This window comes from Erythrolamprus reginae, chromosome 13 (genome assembly GCF_031021105.1).
Source record: "Erythrolamprus reginae isolate rEryReg1 chromosome 13, rEryReg1.hap1, whole genome shotgun sequence".
In the NCBI taxonomy this organism is placed as follows: domain Eukaryota; kingdom Metazoa; phylum Chordata; class Lepidosauria; order Squamata; family Dipsadidae; genus Erythrolamprus; species Erythrolamprus reginae.
Genome location: NC_091962.1, coordinates 206304 through 227245, shown reverse-complemented (window position 1 = coordinate 227245; position 20942 = coordinate 206304). Strand labels below are relative to the sequence as shown.

The following is a 20942-nucleotide window of genomic DNA, read 5'->3' as shown; positions in this document are numbered from 1 at the left end:
AATATGGGTAGGGGTTCGGCTACACCCTGATTTTGCAGTTATTTAAACTGCTTCAACACTGAACATGCCCAATCTGTCTTCAGTAATGGTGAGGTTAAGGCAGTTGCCCAAATTTAAGATGGGTGGATTTCAAATTCCCAGAATGCTTTAAGATGGGTGACTTCAACTCCTAGAATTCTGGGAATTGAACTTCATGCATCTTATTCACGCAACACTGGTCGAGAATTTTTTTTTAAAAAACCGTGGGTCCTGCAATTCTCAAAAGCAACATTTTTCTGGCCAGTGTTTTATCGTCCAGCATGAATACTCCACCACCCTTGCATCGCCTGGGTGGGAGGACAGCGTAAGGGATGATGGGAGCAACCCTAAGCCCATGCAAACAATGCCAGAGGTGGCGAAAATCTTTCCAACTCCACTTCTCTTCCCAACTTTTTTTTAAAAATTAAAAAAATGTGTTTTCTAAACTTACCATCATCCTATTGCTTGGCCGAAGCACAATCCTTCCCAGTTTATGGACCCAGACCAACCACATTTGAGTGTGATGTGGGCATACCCAGAGATACACACCGAGGACGTCTGCAAGCCAAGCAGTCTAAGCAGGCGTGTGAAAAAGGACACTTCTGGCATGCATGCAAAGCTAGAGCAATCAAGATCAAGGAAGGTACTAACACCACTCTGTAAAGCCTTAGTAAGACCACACCTAGAGCAGTGTTTTTCAACCAGTGTGCCGCGAAGAAGGAAGCTCAGGTTCCAGTCTTGCAACTTTTTGCTGAGAAAGAGAGAGAGTGAGAGAGAGAAAGAAAGCAAGAGAGAGAGAAAGAGAAAATGAAAGCAAGAGAGAAAGAGAGAGAGAGAGTGAGAGAGAGAAAGCAAGAGAGAAAGAAAAGAGAAAGAGAAAGCAAGAGAGAAAGAAAAGAGAAAGGGAAAGCAAGAGAGAGAGAAAGCAAGCAAGAGAGAGAGAGAAAGAAAGAGAGAGAGAAAGAAAGAGAGTGAGAGAAAGCAAGAGAGAAAGAAAAGAGAAAGAGAAAGCAAGCGAGAGAGAAAGCAAGCAAGAGAGAGAAAGAGAGAGAAAGAAAGCAAGAGAGAGCTAGAGAGAAAAGGAGAGGAAGGGAGAGAGAGAGAGACAGAGAAATGAGCAAAAAGGGGAGGAAAAAAGAGAAATGAGAAAACGATTGAGACAGAGAATGAGAGGAAAGAGAGAGAAACAAAAGAGAGAGAGAAGTGACTCTTGATTTAAAGCATATGATAAAAAGCACCCAAAGAATAAGAGAGAGAAAAAACCCAGCCCTCACCTGTTTTTGGAAATGGTTCAAGAGTGTGTATACACACACACACAAGGGGGGAGGAAACAGGGATGGAAAAAGAGAGGAGAATGTCTTAGAGTGTCATTTTGTGTCATTTTGGTTGGTGGTGTGCCCCAGGATTTTGTAAATGTAAAAAATGTGCCACGGCTCAAAAAAGGTTGAAAATCACTGACCTAGAGTACCACATCCAGTTTTGGTCATCACAGCTCAAACTATAAAAAAGATGTTGAGTCTCTAGAAAGAGTGCAGAGAAGAACAACCAGGATGAATGGAGGCTAAAACTATACAAAGAACCATTGCAGGAACTGGGCCTGGCTGGTCCTAGGGAAGGGAAAGACCAGGGGAGACAGGAGAGCATCTTCCAATACTTGAGAGGCTGCCCCAGAGTGTAACAGAGTCAAGCTATTTTCCAAAGCCCCTGAGGGCCAGACAAGGAAGAATGGATGGAAACTGACCAGAGAGATTTAACCTGGAAATAAGGAGACACTTCCTGACAGGGAGAACAATCAATTGATGGGACAGAAGTTGCCTTCAGAAGTTCTGGGATCTTCATCACTTGAGGCTTTCAAGAAGAGACTGGTCTGCCATCTGTCAGTAATGTTGTAGGGTCTCCTGCTGGGGTGGAGGTGGATTGGACTACATCAGGGGTCCCCACCCTTTGTACCTCAGAGACCACCAAGGTCATACTTTTAAATCCCGCAGACCACTAATATATATTTTTTTTAAAGATAAATATATTTGTAAAATAATGATAAGAGAATTCCCATTTTATTAATGTGAAATGCACCTATTTAACATAAAAGAATTATAAATGCTTATTTAATTGTAACAAAATCATAAATGCTTATTGAATAACAAAATATTTAAAGCTTGTTTAATTGTAACAACATTATTAAGGTTAATGTAATTATTACAAAATAATTGAAGCTTATTTGACGGTGGCTTGCTGATGTTGGGAAAGTTTCAACTTTTATTGGATTTATATGCCGCCCCTCTCCGAAAACTCGGGGCGGCTAACAACAATCATGAACAATATACAATAAAATCCAATACTAAAAGCAAATTAAAACCCCTTAATATATAAAAACCAAACATACATACAAACATACCATGTATACAGTTGTAACGGCCTAGGGGGAGAAGAAGTCTTAATTCCCCCCATGCCTGGTGGCAGAGGTGGGTTTTAAGTAGCTTACGAAAGGCAAGGAGGGTGGGGGCAATTCTAATCTCTGGGGGGAGTTGGTTCCAGAGGGCCGGGGCCGCCACAGAGAAGGCTCTTCCCCTGGGTCCCGCCAAGTGGCATTGGGAAAGTCAGTTCCATATTCCAAAGTGGAAGGTGTAGTCTTTCCTTTCCTTTCTTTCCTTTGCTTTCCTCTTCTTCCTTTCCTTTCCTCCTTTCCTGTCCTTTCTTCTTCCTGGACTGGATTAATTACTCTTGGCCATATCCAGCCCAGGGGCCAAGATTTCTCCATGGACCACCAAAATGTTCTCTCGGACCACCAGTGGTCCACGGACCACAGGTTGCTCACCTGTGGACTAGATGACCTACAAGATCCTTTCCAACTCTGTTAATCTGTTTCCAGGAGAACGGATCCTCCTTCACCCTCCGCCTGGAAAAAAAACACACTGCACCAGGGTTTGCATTTCACGTCTTCCCTTATTTGGCGCCATGGGTGTCCGAAGAATGTCCGAAGGCAGATCCCAAGGGGGCCAAATGCTCACTGGGGAAATAAGTGCATGCATTTCTCCACCACCCAGGAGAGGGTATTGAGCCCGGCGGAGCAGAGGGGTGCCTGATTAATCGTGGGCTTCAAACACAGCCAAATCTCCCGCGCGGAATTTCACTGGGCACCACACCCAAGTTTCCTCGCCTGCCGGGGTCAAGCCAGGCCTTATCATGGATCGCAGGGTTTCCTGCCTGCACCGGGCAATTTGGACTCAGCCAGGAAACTTCCCATCCTGAGTTCTCGCAGTCAGGAATGCACCGCTCGGTGTCCCCAACGGTGGCTGGAGTGTATGTGCATGCGTTAAGAGGGCACAGATGGAGAACTTGGGATGGGATGGGAAGGCTCCCCCCCCACCCACCCCAAAGCGACGAGTACTGCCAGGATCCGTCAAAAGGAAGGAAAAGCATTTAAGAACTGGCAGCTATTTTTATCCGATCAAGTCCTTGGCTGGTGCTGTATTTTGTGTCTTGCATGTATTTCAATCTTATTCAGAGGGTTTTCCCAGCTCAAATAAATTTCATTACTATATTAAGTGATCAAAGTATTTTTTTTTATCTAGTTTTATTGATACAGTTTGAAATAAGTGTACAAATTTGGTTAAAATTGACCTTTTGATTGTGGTTTTGATTGATTCTATTAAAGAAATTTGCATCTTATTCCAATTACAGTGGTACCTCTACTTAAGAACGCCTCTAATTAAGAACTTTTCTAGATAAGAACCAGGTGTTCAAGATTTTTTTGCCTCTTCTCAATAATCATTTTCTGCTTAAGAACTCGAGCCCGCAAAAATTTTCCAGGAAATTTGAGAGCGGCACGAAGGCCTGGCCAGTTTCCTGCCATTCCCCCTTTAATCCCGGTCATCTCGGGCTTTCTCTGGGCACTTGGAGAGGGAATAAACCTCTGTCAGCGCCCAGAGAAAAGAAACACTCCCTTCGCTCTGGGCAGCGACTGTCCTCCTCCTCCTCTTCTTCCTCCTCCTCCTCCCATCCAAATTCCAGGCTTTTATTTCTTTCCTAATGGGTTTGCACACATTATTTGCTTTTACATGGATTCTTATGGGAAAAATTGCTTCTACTTACAAATTTTTCTACTTAAGAACCTGGTTATGGAACGAATTAAGTTGTTAAGTAGAGGTACCACTGTATTTAGATTTCTTTCTGTTTAAGTAGTTCTTCCTAATTGTCTTCTTTAATTGTAATACACTTGGCCATCAAATTTATCCCTAAATATTTGATTCTTTTTACCTCTTGAATTCCCAATTTACCTTCCAATTCTTGTATTTGTTTGATAGGTTTTTAGTCATGATTTCAGTTTTTCTTTTATTAAGTTTTAGGCCCGCCACCTTTCCGAATTTATTAATTTCATCTATTAATTTTGGTGCTGTTTCTATTGGGTCTTCTATGTTAAAAACAGAATCATCGGTGAAGGCCTGTAATTTATATTCCTGATCTGTTTAATTTCTGATGATTTTTCATCAGAAAAATCATCAGAAATTAATTCTGATGATGATTTTTCTGAATTTGTTGTAATGGCAGTTCTATCGCGAATATAAAAAGCAAGGGGGCTAACGGACAGCCCTGTCTCACTCCTTCTGCAATATTAAATTTATCTGTTATGTTTCTCTTAATTATTATTCTTGATTTTTGTTTTGAGCATATTGTCTGTATCATATATATGTACTTCATCCACCCCACCACATGGAAAACTACATTTCCCCCACCCACCCCAGGCATGGAACAAAGAATAACAGAAGTTGGAAAGGACCTCAGAGGTCTTAAAGTCTATCCCTGTGCTCAATCTGTGGAACAACCTGTTTCCAAGACATTGTGGGTGGCCAGCCATTTGTCTGAACTGGTATAGATTCTCCTGTTTCAGCAGGGGTGGTGGTGGTGGTTGGACTAGTTGACCTCCAAGGCCCTTTCAGCTCTCGCTTATTTTATAATCACATTGCAATTCATCTTCCCCTCCAAAAGTTGTGGATAGACAATTAAAAAAAAAGAAGAATGCACGGCCATTTGTCTGAACTGGTATACAGTTTCCTGCTTCAGCAGTGGGTTGGACTAGGAGACCTTCAAGGTCCCCCCTTCCAATGTGTTCTGCTCCCAGATAGTTGGGAAGGGGGAGGTGGGAAATGGAGACTTTTTTGGAGGAAATGGGGGGGAGGGAGAACTGACGACTTCTGGGTTTGATACTTATTAGTATACTTAGGCAGAAAGGCAAGACCATTGCCGTGGCACCATGGAATTTCCCCTCACTCCGTAGGGGAACCCCAATATTCATCTCATTTGGAAACCCAGTTTGTCCAGAACCAGGTCAGAACCACCCTATAGGGGTGGGGGAGAAGAGGAGCACCTGCCGGTGGGCTGGGGTTTATGAAAACCCCCTCCCCCCCAGGGAGCCAGCTCAGCCTCTTCGGCTGGCGGCATCGGAATGACCTTAAATGTTGTCCTAGCTGCGACGGTCACTTCGAAAGGATTGAACTGAGAGATTGGAGTCAACAGGGAAGGAAAAACTAAAGCTAGTTGCTGGGGAGGTGAAGAAACTGAAGCGGGTGAGTGATATCGCTAAAAGATAAGGTAAAGGGGCCACCCTAAGCAAGGGACTCATGTGGCCATTAAGCGAACTGTATGGTCTTTAAGCAAATCTGGATTCCCTCATTCCCTCATTAAGCAAATCTGGATTCCCTCATTATCAGAAGCTGGCTCTGGGTGATCAGATCACATCACAAAATACAAATCTCTCGCTGTTTCCTTTCCAGCCAGGAAAGGTCTCTTATTCCCTAGGCCAGGCATCAGCAACATGTAGCTCTGGAGTCGCATGCAACTCTTTCATCCCTCTGCTATGGCTCCATTGCTCAAAATATGCATTACAATGTGCAGCAGTCAGTGACAATTTATTAAACAGTTTAGACCCCTGGTGGGACAATCATGGATAAATCAAAGAAAAGAAAAATTTCAGAAGAAAACAGAATCTTTAGTTCAACTGTACAGCAATCCCTCGCTTTTCGAGGGGGATGCATTCCAAGACCACCCACGAAAAACAAATTTCCGCAAAGTAGGTATTTTTAATGTATTTAATGAGTATTTGGACTTTAAACCCTCCCTGTATTGTTAACAACCCACCGCTGCTGACCGCTGAGAGAGACCAGCTTCTCTCAGCTACCGCACGGGCTGAAGGAGGCCGCTGTTGCAGTTCTCCCACTCACACACACACACACACTAACCGTCCCTGCCCTGGCGTTCTTTTCCTTTTGAAAAAAACCGTGAAATAGCGAATCCGCAAAAGATGAATCGCAAAGTAGTGAGGGATTACTATATATTCATGTTTTGTGGCCGCTCAGGATATAGTCAGCCACGGGAAGAGTTTTGTGGCTCCCAGTGTTTTCTTTTCTGTGGGAAACTAGTCCAAATGGCTCTCCGAGTGTTTAAGGTTGCCGACCCTTGCCCTAGGTGTCCATCCATCTCCTAAGGTCTAAGGTCTTTCTCATATATTACCAAAAGTCACTTTTCAACCTATAACCACAACGGAGTCCAACATTTATGTTCCTAAGCGAGATGTTTGTTAAGCGAGTTTACATTTGTAAAACACAATGTCAAGCCAATGCAGAAATTGGTGAAAAATCAACCAACTGTAGAAGGCCTAATGTTTATGGGAACTTGGGAGGAGTGATTTTTCATGAGGGAACAGATGCAGCCACAATGCATTCTTTCAAGTAGGCAACCAGAGTAGGCAATGTTGTGTTGTGTCGAGTCTGCGGATAGGGGCGGCATACAAATCCAATTAATAATAATAATAATAATAATAATAATAATAATAATAATAATAATGGGCAAGGCATGTGAACTTTTGACTGGGTGGGAAGCTCAGATTCGGGTTCCCCAGTGGAGGTGCCAGGTTAGCTCCAGAAATAAATTGGAACTTTGAGGAATGCCTTAACTTGGACTCTGATTTAAATTTGGATTTTATTATTTATTTATTTGTTTGTTTGTTTGAGTTTTATGCCGCCCTTCTCCTTAGACTCAGGGCAGCTTACAACATGTTAGCAATAGCACTTTTGAACAGAGCCAGCCGGATCCTCATTTTACCCACCTCGGAAGGATGGAAAGCTGAGTCAACCTTGAGCTGGCAATGAGATTTGAACCGCTGACCTGCAGATCTAGTGGCCTGCAGTACAGCACTCTACCCGCTGTACCACCCCGGCTCTTTACTTAGAACCTTGACATGTAAAATGCCACATTTGTTAAGTGAATCACTGCTGTTGTTCAACCTGGTTTCTAAGTTGTCCATTGGCTTTGCTCGTCGGAAGGTGGCCAAAAAGAGAGGGGGTGGCGAAGCAGGTAGAGTGCTGTACTGCAGACCACTGAAGCTGACTGTAGATCGGTAGGTCAGGAGTTCAAATCCCATCACTGGCTCAAGGTTGACTCAGCCTTCCATCCTTCCGAGGTGGGTAAAATGAGGACCCGGATTGTGGGGGAAATAGGCTGGCTCTGTTAAAAAGTGCTATTGCTAACAGGTTGTAAGCTGCCCTGAGTCTAAGGAGAAGGGCGGCATAAAAATCAAATAAACAAACGAACAAACAGATCACATGACCCCATGGGACCCTACCACCATCATAAATATGAGCAGAGGCGGGCTTCAAATATTTTAGCAAGGATTTCTCTACTCAGTTGCTGGGTGGCCATGGCCTAGTTGCCCTACCGGCAGGGAGGTGGGGTGTTTTTGCCCTCCCGAGGCTCTGGAGGCTTTTTTCAAGCCTCTGGAAGGGCGGAAACGGCCTCCTTAGGATCCAGAGGCTGGAAACAGGCCAATTTCTGGCCTTCCCGAAGTTCCAGTCGGCCCATTTTTCACTCTCCCCAAGCCTCCACACACACCCGGCACTTACAAAATGAGCCACGTGGATACTCCTGGGAGGGCCGTGGTGGGTGGGGCCAGCCAGGAGTGGGATTTGGGGGTTCTTCGAACTGCACAGAATTTTAGCTGCGAACCCCCAACAGCCCACCCCGTGAATATGAGTCCCTTGCCAAATATCCAAATCGAGGGGGACACTGCGACGGTCGTTAAGTGTAAAAAATGACCGTAAATCATTTTTTCCCCAGGGATGTAACTCTGAATGGTCATTGTGAACGGGCACTAAGTGGGCTGTCACTAAATATGGGACTGCCTATGTTTAAAACCTATACTGTATTTATTTATTTACTTTCTTCTTTCTTGTGGAGGGTAGAAGTCGTCCTCCCACAAAAAAACGGGAACCCAGGACTTTTAACTCTCCACTAAGCCTCACCTCGGCTTATCCGCTGCTTCTCCCCGGATAGGATGCCCGGCGTGTCAATGATACTGATGCTGTCCAGGACGGGGTTTGGCAGCTGCGCGCACATAAATCTGCAAAGAAGGGAAGGGACAGGATTAGGAGGCGGATGGTCCAAGCAGGAGCAGAAATGGGGTCCCTTAGGGTGACATTTTTGCTATTTCTGCTTCAGCTGCTTGCTTCTTTTCCTGAAACTTACAGCAGGGGTCTCCAACCTTGATCACTTTAAAGACTTATGGACTTCAACTCCCAGAATTCCCCAGACAATAATCGTGTTGGTTGAACCAAAAAAGCTTGACTGAGGAATTCTGGGAGTTGAAGTTCACAAGTCTTAAAGTTGCCATGGTTGGAGATCCCAAACCCCAAGCCTTCCCATTGACTCATCAAAATCTCCGTAGTGTTATGCCGGGCTTCTCGTTAACAGTGGGAGAGGAATGCAAAGTCAAACACACACATGCCGGCTCAGAAGAAATAAAAGTAGTTTATCTGAAACAGTGTTAAAAGCACACAGGTTTAAGCAGAGTCAAATTTCTCTCACCCAGATAACAGTCCTGGAATGCAGTCAAAAGTAGGAACAAAAGAGGGCAATTAAGGCAGCTGTGATTCGTCACAGCTCCCCCTTCTTTGAGTCCACAAGAGTTAACTGTGAATTGTCCAAACAGAAGTCCTGGAATAGTCCAAATCTTGGCAATGATCCTTCTCCAAATGAAGGAACACCCACATGCGGACTCCCAATGCCCGTAATTTATCATCAACCCCATTAACCTAGTTGTCTCAGCAACAGGTGTTCTCCCTTATCTCCGACAATACCTGCGCAGTTGGTCCCTTCTAGCCATGAGCCTGTGCATACGGGCATCTATCCACCGATCCTCCTCCAAGCCTGACGTCTCACTAATGGAGTCATTAACTAATGGGCTGGCTGCACCCATCTCTCCATCTGATTCTGCTTCCCCACCGTCTGACCTTGGCAATGAATCTTCACTATCAGAAGCTGCTGGCAATAATACAAGCCTCTGTGGACCTGAGGATTCCCCTAGACCAACATCCAAATTCCCCGTTGTAGGAGCTGGCCCAGAGCCAACCACAACATGTAGATACTGAGAACTGAAAACCCAAAGGTGCTTTCTTCGTCCCCAAGAGACAACTGGCCTTCCTTGTTTTTTCTTTTGACATTTCGCTTCTTATCCACAAAACTTCTTCAGCTCTGACTGGATGGTGGAGAGTGGAAGGATTGATACTTCTTGCAGACAGCTGGTCATTTGCGACCTTTTTAGACGGCAGTTGAGGCCACTTGGAGGTTTGCCTGTGTCCTCACGGTCACCTGAGTGGTGCAAATGGGGGTGGAGCCTTCGTGGAACTGCTAAAAGGACTGTTTTGTAGACTGAAGATACCCTGTTTCCCCAAAAATAAGACCCAACCAGAAAATAAGCCCTAGCATGATTTTTTCCAAGATTTATTTATTTATTTATTTATTAGATTTGTATGCCACCCCTCTCCGTAGACTCGGAGTATAAATCCTATCCCCCAAATAAGCTCCCGTTAAGATCATCAGCCAGATGGATGCATTGAGTACCATATGTCTCTAAAAGTAAGACTTAACCAGAAAAATACGCCCTAGGCTAGGGTATCTTTTAGAGCAAAAATTAATATAAGACCCAGTTTTATTTCCAGGGAAACACATGTAGGTAATGTCATATCCGTACCTGTTGAGAGAGTGTTGGTACAGATGGCCTCTTTGACTCCTCTTTCAAACCAGTGCTCCTCTCTCTCCAAAATATGGACTTTGCTGTCTTCAAAAGAGCGGCCAATTTATACTACTTGGGTGACCCCCCCGAAGACACGGATAAACCTCCAAGTGTCCTCTCTAAAAGGATGCAAATAACCAGCAAGGATTATAAATCCTTCCATTCGTGACCATCCTGCCACAGCTGAAGAAGCTCCTTGGATGGGAAGCAAAGTGTCTTCAAAGAAAAACCAAAAAGCCCAGTTGCCCCTTAAACAAAACACCTTTTGGGACAACCTGGACCTTGGATGACTGATAATCTCCTTAGTCAAGTGCTGAAAACTCTTGGCTTGCTGAGCCAAACCTTTCATGCCTGGAAAGGCATGAAAACACGAGTCTCTTTTAAAAGGCCTGCTTCTGCATTGGAAAGGAGGATACCCCAAGTTGTGTGTGTGAGGTGTGTGTGCACATGTGTACAACCCCAGCCCCATTCATAACTCCTCTTCCTCCCCAGGGTCCTTACCCTTTAAAACTATCAAAACATCCCTGAGATGGCAAGCTTCACGCTCCAGAGAATGAGCTGAGACATAGAACATAGATTCTCAAGGCTGGAAAGGATCTCAGAGGTCATCTAGTCCAGCTCGCTGCTCTCTTTATTAAAGTTTTGTCTTATGATTCCTAATAAAAATAATTCAGGTTTTGCATGGATGGTCTGGGAGGTGATTTGTTCTACCAATATTTTTGGGTGGTTTCACATGTCCACCAGATGTGGTAGTATGTACCTGGTTTTTCCCTGCACTTCCAACATAGTGGTGATAAGTTTGGATACATTTTTGCAAGTCTAGCAGGTGGCAGGTGCCATCTGTACAACATTTTGTAATGATTTTCCTTATATGAAGTTGCCATCGTTAGTTTGTAGTTAACAGTCCAAATTTTTCCCCATTCATTTAAATTAATTGTATATCCAAAATTTTGTGACCATGCTATCATAGTTCCTTTAACTATTTCTTCTACTGTATCAAGCAGGAAATCCTATACCATTTCCATCACCAGAGGTCTTCTAGAAGAGATTGGAGTAGATTGCTGTCCAATCTCTTCTAGAAGACCTCTGGTGATGGAGCATCCCCAACTTCTGAAGGCAAGTTGTTCCACTGGTTAATTGCTTCCACTGACAGAAAAGAGAAAATTAGAAGAGAATAGAATACAGAAGTAAATAGAAGAGAAGAAAATGAAACAATAGAATATAAAAGAACAGAAGAATGTAGAAGAAAATTGAACAGAACAAAAAATAGAAGGACACCGAAGAAAATAGAAGAGAAAACTGAATAGAATAGAAAGCAGAATAAAAAATAGAATAGAACGGAAAGTAGAACAGAAAATAGAACAGAACAGAACTCTTTATTGGCCAAATGTGACTGGACGCAAAGTCTTTGAGGCATAAACTCTCACTGTACATAAAAAGTACATTCATCAAGAATCATAAGATACAACCCTTAGCGATAGTCCTAGGATACTAAGAAGTAATGGAGGGAAGTGGAGAGAGATCTGACCTAGAATGAAGGAGAAACCTCGAGGGCTCTGGGCATTCTTCAAATTCTCTGCTTCCCGGTCCCAAGTCCAGGCTATCTGGCATAGCAGAGCGCTCCTGGCTCTGTTGCAAAAGCATTTAGCAAAAGCAGCAGTGTAGAGGAATTGCAGGCCAAGCGGGTTCAAAGAGCAGAGAAACCAGCCTCCGGAGGAGCAGAGACAGCCACCGCCAGTGGATCCAACCACTGGTCCATCCTGCCTACAAACAAGGCCTGATCAGACACGAGACCTCTTCCCCCAATCCCATCTGTTCTCTCTGGGTCACTCCGGAAGCTATGACCAACCCAAAAAGATAAGCCAGACACACCGGTAGAATCCAAATACAGTTTTATAATTGTAAAGAGAAACGAAGCCAACAGAAAATGTCCTTACAAAGCAGGAAAACACTGGAACATAAATATAGGATCCTTGCTGCCAATACGAGGCTGCAGATAACAGACATACACCTCCTACGGGTCTTCAAAACTGCTGGGCCACAAGCCAGGAACAGAAACGCCGAGAAACAATGCAGGTTACAGCAACTCCAAACTGATAACACTCCACATGGCTTCAAGAGCTTGCCTGCCTTATAAACCCTTCCCTGCTAATGAGGACCACACCATGCTGATAATATTTCTTCAATTGAGCCTTCCTTTGATCTAGACGTCTCTGTCGCATGTTAATGACAGCTTGTGCTTCGTCACCTAATGACTCCAAAGACTCAAAGCTACTGGCTGGGGAGAGCCCCTCCCCAGGGCTCCCATGCTGTTCTTCCTCGTCACATTCCTGACTGTAATCTCCCCCGTCCGACTGCCCAGACCCCTCCTCTTCGCTGTCAGCCTCCTCCGGGCATGGAGCCAGCAGAGACGCAGCTGGTCTTTGATCTGCTTCAGGCGGAACCACAACACCGTCCAGGGAGGTTTTTCTTAAGAGATGAAAGTCTGGAGAGGGGTTTTTTTTACAAGTAATCCTCGGCTTACATTCATTCATTTAGTGATTGTTCGAAGTGACGCCACTGAAAAAACCCTTCCCAATCCCAAGGTCACCTGATCAGAAAAAACAGATGCTTGGCCCTGGCTCATACACATGACAGTATTATGGAGTGTCCAGGGGACACATGATGATCCTGTTTTGTGACTGTCTGAAAAAAAGCGAAGTCAATGGGGCATCCACATTCACTTAGCCACTTAAAACATCACTAACTTAAAACAACTGCCACTCGCACGACGACGATAGCGGGGGGAAAAAGACATGGAGTGGAGCAGAATTCACCCAGCAACCATTTACCCTCAAGAACAGACATGCTGGGGTCAATTCTGTCCGTAAGTCCAGGATTACCACTGTAGGATCGTCCGCCACTCCCCCCCCCCCCAGTTAGCCACAAAACCACATCCTTTGCGGGATTACAAAATGCTTCCGGTTTTCGGCAGAAGGGAAGTTGCACGCGAAAACCCCTATGAGGCGGACCAAAAACTCAGGCTAGGAAAGGCAGCAGAGGTGATGGGGAAAAGACATTTCCCTCAGAAGATTTGCCTTCCCCAAGCTGGTGCTGGCAGGAAAGGTGGTGGGAGCTGTGGTCCACCACACGTGGGGGTTGTAATCACCCCTTGGCCCAAAAGCTGTGGAAATGAAGAACCCAGGGACCAGGCCAGCGTCTTTCAACACTCTTTACTTTGGAAAGTGAGACTTGCTGAGTTGGCTTCTGAAGAAATATCTTCCCTTCCTTTTAAAATTGCCAAGGAAGGATGACCAAATCCATACGTTTCTTACAAGAAAACCAAGTTGCGGAGTGGAGAAATCAACTCCTTGTTTCAGGAACTTCATCGTGGGAAATTGGAAAGCATGAGAAAAACGTACCTTGATCCTGTTTGGGGTGATTGCGTTCACAGAGATAGAATCAAGGGATAGAATCAAGATCAAGTGAGGTACTAATCCCAACTCTGTAAAGTCTTAGGTAAGGCACACCTAGAGTACTGCATCCAGTTTGGGTCACCAGACTACAAAATAGATGTTGAGGAGAAGTTCCTGGGGATTGGAGAATGGCCAGTGTTGTGCCTATCCACAAGAAGGGCAGTAGAGAAGAAGCTGGTAACTACAGGCCAGTTAGCTTGACATCAGTTGTAGTTAAAATGATGGAGACTCTACTCAAAAAGAGGATAAATCAGCACCTAAAAAACAATAACTTATTGGACCCAAATCAGCATGGCTTTACTGAAGGCAAATCATGTCAGACTAATCTCATTGATTTCTTTGACTATGTCACAAAGGTGTTGGATCAAGGTGGTGCGTGGATATAGCCTACCTGGACTTCAGCAAAGCCTTTGATACCGTTCCACATAAAGAGCTGATAGATAAATTAGTGAAGATTGGACTTAATCCCTGGATAGTTCAGTGGATTTCAAGCTGGCTGAAGCATAGACATCAGAGAGTTATTCTTAATGGCGAGTATTCTGAGCAGAGACAGGTTACAAGCGGTGTGCCACAAGGGTCTGTTCTGGGTCCTATTCTTTTTAATATGTTTGTGAGTGACATAGGGGAAGGTTTGCCTATTTGCCGATGACTCTAAAGTGTGCAATAGGGTTGATATTCCTGGAGGGGTCTGTAATATGGTAAATGATTTAGCTTTACTAGATAAATGGTCAAAGCAATGGAAACTGCAGTTTAATATTTCCAAAAGTAAAATAATGCACTTGGGGAAAAGGAATCCTCAATCTGAGTATTGCATTGGCAGTTCTGTGTTAGCAAAAACTTCAGAAGAGAAGGATTTAGGGGTAGTGATTTCTGACAGTCTCAAAATGGGTGAGCAGTGTGGTCGGGCTGTAGGAAAAGCAAGTAGGATGCTTGGCTGCATAGCTAGAGGTATAACAAGCAGGAAGAGGGAGATTGTGATCTTATATAGAGTGCTGGTGAGACCACATTTGGAATACTGTGTTCAGTTCTGGAGACCTCACCTACAAAAAGATATTGACAAAATTGAATGAGTCCAAAGACGGGCTACAAGAATGGTGGAAGGTCTTAAGCATAAAACGTATCCGGAAAGACTTAATGAACTCAATCTGTATAGTCTGGAGGACAGAAGGAAAAGGGGGGACATGATCGAAACATTTAAATATGTTAAAGGGTTAAATAAGGTTCAGGAGGGAAGTGTTTTTAATAGGAAAGTGAACATAAGAACAAGGGGACACAATCTGAAGTTAGTTGGGGGAAAGATCAAAAGCAACGTGAGGAAATATTATTTCACTGAAAGAGTAGTAGATCCTTGGAACAAACTTCCAGCAGACGTGGTTGGTAAATCCACGGTAACTGAATTTAAACATGCCTGGGATAAACATATATCCATTGCAAGATAAAATAAAGGAAATAGTATAAGGGCAGACTAGATGGACCATGAGATCTTTTTCTGCCGTCGTCTTCTACGTTTCTATGTTTCTATGTTGAGACTCTAGAAAAAGTACAGAGAAGAGCAACCAGGATGATTTGGGGACTGGAGGCTGAAACATACTATGAACGGTTGCAGGAACTGGGAATGGCTGGCCTAGTAAAGAGAAGGACCAGGGGGAGACATGAGAGCATCTTCCAATATTTGAAGGGATGCCATAAAAAAGAGGGGCTCGGGCTGCTTTCCAAAGCACTCAAAGGCCAGACAAGGAACAATGGATGGAAACTGACCAAGGAGAAATTCAGCTTGGAAATTATGAGGAATTTTCTGATAGTGAGAACTATCAACCAATGGGACAGAAGTTGCCTTTGGAAGTTGTGGGAGCTTCATCACTGGAAGCTTTCAAGGGAAGATTGGACTGCCTTCTGTCAGAAATTGTGTAGGGTCTCCTGCTTGGGCTGGGGGTTGGACTAGATGATGACAAGGTCCCTTCCAACTCTGTTAAACTGAAACTCTGGTGGGCCTTCAAGATTTTGATGGGCTTTCCAAAGTCAATAGAGGAAGTCACATTTGCTTCATGACTGCATAATTAACTACTAAATGTGATTCATTTAATTAACAACCACGGCTGTTCAATCAGGCACAATTTTATTCAACTGGCCTTGCAGTAAATTGAGAGCTACCCTCTTTATATCTTCTGTGCTGGAACTGGATGCCATAAAGAATCTGTCTCCTTAAATTTATCCAGCTTTTTTTTTTTAAGTCATGCAAGCCAATTTAGCGGTCACATATAGTGGCAATGAATTCCACATGTTAGTTTTCCATAGGGTGAGAGATACACCAGGTGGTATGTTTCTATTCTAAATCTTCAATAAACCAACCAAAGCTCAGAGAGCACCAAGGACCCCATGGCCTTCAGCGTCTTAACTACGCTTCCTCCTCCACTCTACATTCTCTTCTACTCCTGATGTCACCTAGTTGGGTAATGAAACATCTGCAAGAAAATGACCAACATCAGAGAACACCAAAGACCCATAAGTCCTCCTCCCCCCTCTTCGCAAACCTCACTCCCTTTCCAGCATTGATGTTCTCTAGTTGGGTAGCAAAACAACCAAGCTCAGAGAGCACAGCGGCTGCCTCAATTTAACCCTGAGTTCAAATATTCTCCTTTATTCTTACCTGAGCTTGCTTTCCAATTTCTCTTACATCGCCCTTAGACAGAGGTTGAAGACTTGGCCACTTTAAGACTTGTAGACTTCAACTCCAGAATTCTACAGCCAGAAGTACGCAAATCTTAAAGTTGCCAAGTTTGGGGATCCCTGTCCAATAAAGTGCGATTGTCGCGGCAATCTGCAGGGGCTACTTTTTAACCAGGCCAAACCCAAAGCTTTGATTCTGTGAGCTCTAGACTTGAATGTGGGGAGGAGAGTGGGGGTTTCCATTCCCTTGAGCCTCATGGAGAATGTCAGAATCATCACTTTCTCTTTAAGCCGGGCATTCCCCGATGAATGGACAGGGTGTAGAAATGACACTTGCACGCACTGGTGCAAAAATGTGCCTGCCCAGGACTGAAATGTGAATTAACACGCACAGCAACTGGTATGTGCGAGATGGCCCAACCCACAGGAGCCACGAGAGAGAGAAGGCTGCCTTACATTATTTTTTGCAAACTCTGCCCAATAGCAAAGGTCCCAAAAACCATAATTCGCCTTTTGCAAATCCTGGGGAAGCTACCCAAGTAATAATACTAATAATAATGAATAATAATAATTTATTAGATTTGTATGCCGTCCCTCTCCGAGGACTCGGAGTGGCTCACAACAAGCAATACATATACAAATCCAATATTAAAACAGTTTTTAAAAATCCTTATGAAAAACAGTCATACAATCCAGACAAACCATACGTAAATCGAAACAGCTAGGGGTATGTCAATTTCCCCATGCCTGGTGACATAGATGGGTTTTCAGGAGTTTGCGAAAGACAAGGAAGGCGGGGGCAGTCCTAATCTCTGGGGGGAGTTGATTCCAGAGGGCTGGGGCCTCCATAGAGAAGGCTCTTCCCCTGGCTCCCGCAGGGGAAGAGCAACGGGACCCCGAAAAGACCAACGGTCTTGTCGACAGGACCTGGAGAAGGCCAATGGTCTTTGCCCAAGTGCTTTTGAGTTCCAAACATAACAGCCGGATGAGTTTCACCACCAATAAAAGGATACAGTGCCCACATAACATACTAAGGCTGGCAGGGGGGTTTATTGTTTTCATATGTATTATCATTTTTATTATTTTACACTATCCAGCATAAAAGTCAAACAAATTAAATTAATCTTTTTTTTAAACCCTGGTGTATCTGTGGAAGAAAGTTAACAGTTTGATCAACTTGTAATTCAAAGCAGCCCCCCCCCTCCCCCCCCAAAAAAACTTAGCAAGTTTTAAGATGAGTGGACTTCAACTCCCAGCACAGCCAGCTGGGGAATTCTGGGAAATGAAGTCTACCCATCTTAAACTTGCCAAATTTTGAAACGCAGCAGTCTAAGGCATTGCAACAATTTTAAAAATGGGTTCAGTTTGTGTTATGTGAACACAACTCAAGAATTTAAGCTTCAGAAAGGTCCATGAATTGATGGGCTAATCCCAGGCCCGCAAAGTCTTTTCCAGACCACAAAAGCAATTATCTGACACAGCAGAAAAGTTGCAAACCTTTTCATATGGAAGCCAGGGTTGGCCTGCATTTCCCCGGCTTATATCCCTGATTTTAAGCCCTGACAACACTCAGCAAATGTATTTCCATTGGACTCTTTGCTCAGAACACGCTGAGCTATTTTTAATATTTGTAAATATCCAGAGCTTCAAAAAAAGCCATCCCCCAACCCCTCCTTCCTTAAAAAGTCATGTTTCTACAGCTGCAAAGCCAGCATTCCAGGGATTTTTTTTCTTTTGTGAATTAAGGACGCTGGTTGGCCAACACAATTGGCAGACGCCTCCGAGCACCAGCAATAAAAAGAGAACAATGGACCAACTCTGGATGAGACTTTTAACCCACACCAGGATTTGTTTTTTGCACCCTGCATTCCAAAGCAGAGTTTTTTTTAATGGGCCTGCATCAATTAAAGGAATGATAATGGATTTTTTACAATGTGGAGGGAAGCCCACTTAAGATCTACTGTATATCTGTTTTTCTTTAGTTTTTTTTTCAGTTTGCAAAGGCTTTTTTGGGTGGGGGTGCCACCGGATGTGGTGAGGCCAATGAGAGAGAAATCAAAGCATGAAGCCGAATAGAAAAAGAAGAATCCATCTTCCAGCTGGGCAGGAGATGCCTGCAATGGTGCAAGCGAACGGCCACCGAGATGGGCAGAGGCTGGCAGCAAAAAAGCAAAGCTCCAGCAAGCAGCCACACCCATGGTTTGCAGTGATTCAGAGAGCAGAGAATTCCAGTGTAGTTACACCACCCAGGGGGGCTGGCATTACTCAAGATGTTTTTGCAAGAGAGCCTGCTGACCTCTGACCCCCCCTTTCCAAATGCCAATTCAGGCAAGGCTCAGGAGAAATTTCCTGACCATGAGAACAATTAAATCCAAGGAACAGGGCTTGCCTGCAGAGGTTGTGAAGATTTTAAGGAGAGATTGCACAGGCATTTTGTCCAGAACACTATAGGGGTCTCCTGCCTCAGCAGCGGGCTGGACTAGAAGACCTTAAAGGTCCCTGCCAGCTCTGTTAATCTAGTTATTCAGGCTGTGGCGGCCAAACCCAATGACTCACATGTCCCCATTGACTGAACAGTTTTAAGCCACTAACTGGGTTTAAGTCAACTTGGCCTGGCACCGTAAGTGGATAGAGACACACCTTTGCCTCTTCTTGTCCTCTGATCCAGCTCTACACTAAACCAGAGCCTCTTGATCAGTAATGTGGGCAGCATATAAATTAAATATATAAACAACTTTCTAGGAACAGACTGCTAGACTAGAAGGGGGGGGGGGTTAGACTACAAGACCTCCGAGGGCCCTTCCAACTCTGCAATGCTGCATTCTACTTTGCCCTGACCTCCTGGGCACTAGCTTGGCACTGAGAGGACATCCAAGTGCTTCTTTAGGCTGCAAAGGAAAAGACTTGGGACCATTTTTCCATGGCTGGCTGGAGAATTCTGGGAGTTAGGGAGTCCACCAGTCTTAAAGCCACCAAGGTTTTCAGCAGCAGTAGTTCTAGTTCTCAAGATCAGAGTCAAAAGACCCTCCCTTCCTCCCTGCTGCCCCTTTCCTGCTCACCTTGAATCTGGAAAGCTAAAAACAGTGGCTCTAGTCCTCAAGATCAGTCAAAAGACTCTCCTTTGGAGATGCCCACACTGCATCTCCAAAGCTTAAAACAGTGGTTCTATAGTCCTCAAGATCAGTCCCCCTTCCTGCCCACCTACCCCATCCGCATCCACAAAACTTAAATGGTTTAGACTCTTCCCTGTTGCCCCGCCCCCTCTTGCAGCTGGAAAGCTAGCAGCAGTCTTTCTAAAGCTCAGAGTCAAAAGACCTTCCTTCCTCTCCGCCCACCTTTCAGCTGCAGAGCTTAAAACAGCGGTTCTAGTCCTCAAGATCAGCCCTCCCTCCTGCCCACCCCGCATCTGCAAAACCTAAACGGTATTGCTAGTCCCCAAGATGCAAAGACTCCGTTTCCTTGCTGCCCCGCCCCCCTCTTGCAGCTGGAAAGCTTAATTCAATTCAATTCATTAGATTTGTATGCCGCCCCTTTCCGAAGACTGGTTCTAGTCCTCAAGATCAGCCCTCCTTACTGCCCCGCCCCCCTCTTGCAGCTGGAAAGCTATAGCAGCGGCGTTTCTAGTCCTCAAGGCTCAACTTCTCCCCCTCCTTCCCCCCGTCCGCCGGAGGGCCGGCCCCTCACCTGTTGAGGAAGGCGTTGCCGAAGGCGTTGAGCTTGCGGAAGGGGCGCCGGGGATCGACCACCAGCGCGTTGCCCGGGACGACGCCCTCGCTCTCGCCGCCCATGACGGCGATGAAGGAGTCGGTGGTGGGCTCAGGCCCGATGCGCATCCCGGGGAAGTCCTGCTCCAGCAGGTGGCGGATGAAGGTGGTCTTGCCCGTGCTGTATTGCCCCACCAGCAGCACCATGGGCTTGCTCTCCCAGTCGGCCGGCTCCAGCGCTGGCGAGTGGAAGTCGTGGAAGCGGTAGTGCTCTTCCAGCGGCAGCAGCTTCCCGGCGTAGAGCTGCTTCAGCCCCTCCGAGACGGTGCGGAACAGTTCGGGCTCCTTGCGCCGCCGCGCGTCGCGGCTCACCCAGCTGAACATGGCCGAGCCCAGCCCTGGTGCGGAGGAAACAGCCGGTCAGTTCCCGCCGCACGCAAATCGCCACGCACGCCGCGGCGGCGCCCTTTACAAAGCCTCCGCTAGGGACACGCCCCGCCGGCTCCGATTGGCTCTTGCCCGGCGGCGGCCGCGCGCTCTCCATCCGCCTTGCCACGCCCACCCAGGGGATGTTCCTCTTAAAAAGCCTCCGCCAGGGACACGCCCCGCTAGCCCAGATTCCTCCTGTCCGCCGGCGGCCGCGCGCTCTCCGCCATCACCCTGCTTCTCGGCTCTGATTGGCTCCCGCCTCTCCGCTTGCCCAGCCACAGCACTGGGCGTATTCCTCATTACAAAGTTTTTCGTCTTGGGCGCTGATTGGCTCCTATCCCCACTGGAAGCCCTCCCCCTTATAAGGCTACATCCCCCTCAGCGACAATTGGCGGTGTAGCGCCGCTGAGGGATCTATGGCGCTTGGAGAACGGGGCTAAAAATGTACAGGTGACCTAAAAGGGAGCAAGGGGAGTGGTGCCATGGGACTGCATCTCAGCATGGGCTGAGGGAATTCTGAGAGTTGAAGTCCACCCACGTTGCTGAGCTTGAGAAACACTGCTCTAGTTCTTTTAAATGCGTGACGAGTCGCACATGTAGTACAGT

At 45.6% G+C, this 20942-nt stretch overlaps 1 protein-coding gene across 1 annotated transcript in view; it reads right to left on the bottom strand.

Moving 5' to 3' along the window:
* The window catches only part of EHD1 (EH domain containing 1), a 49795-nt gene extending 29334 nt beyond the window's left edge, over nt 1–20461 (bottom strand). Inside the window, exons 1-2 of the mRNA XM_070766615.1 lie at nt 19888–20461; nt 8313–8410 (exon numbers count right to left, since the gene is read on the bottom strand). Coding sequence (XP_070622716.1) covers nt 8313–8410; nt 19888–20291 — 502 coding nt within the window. The 5' untranslated portion in view covers nt 20292–20461. The remainder of the gene's footprint in view (nt 1–8312; nt 8411–19887) is intronic.
* Nucleotides 20462–20942: the final 481 nt, after the last annotated feature.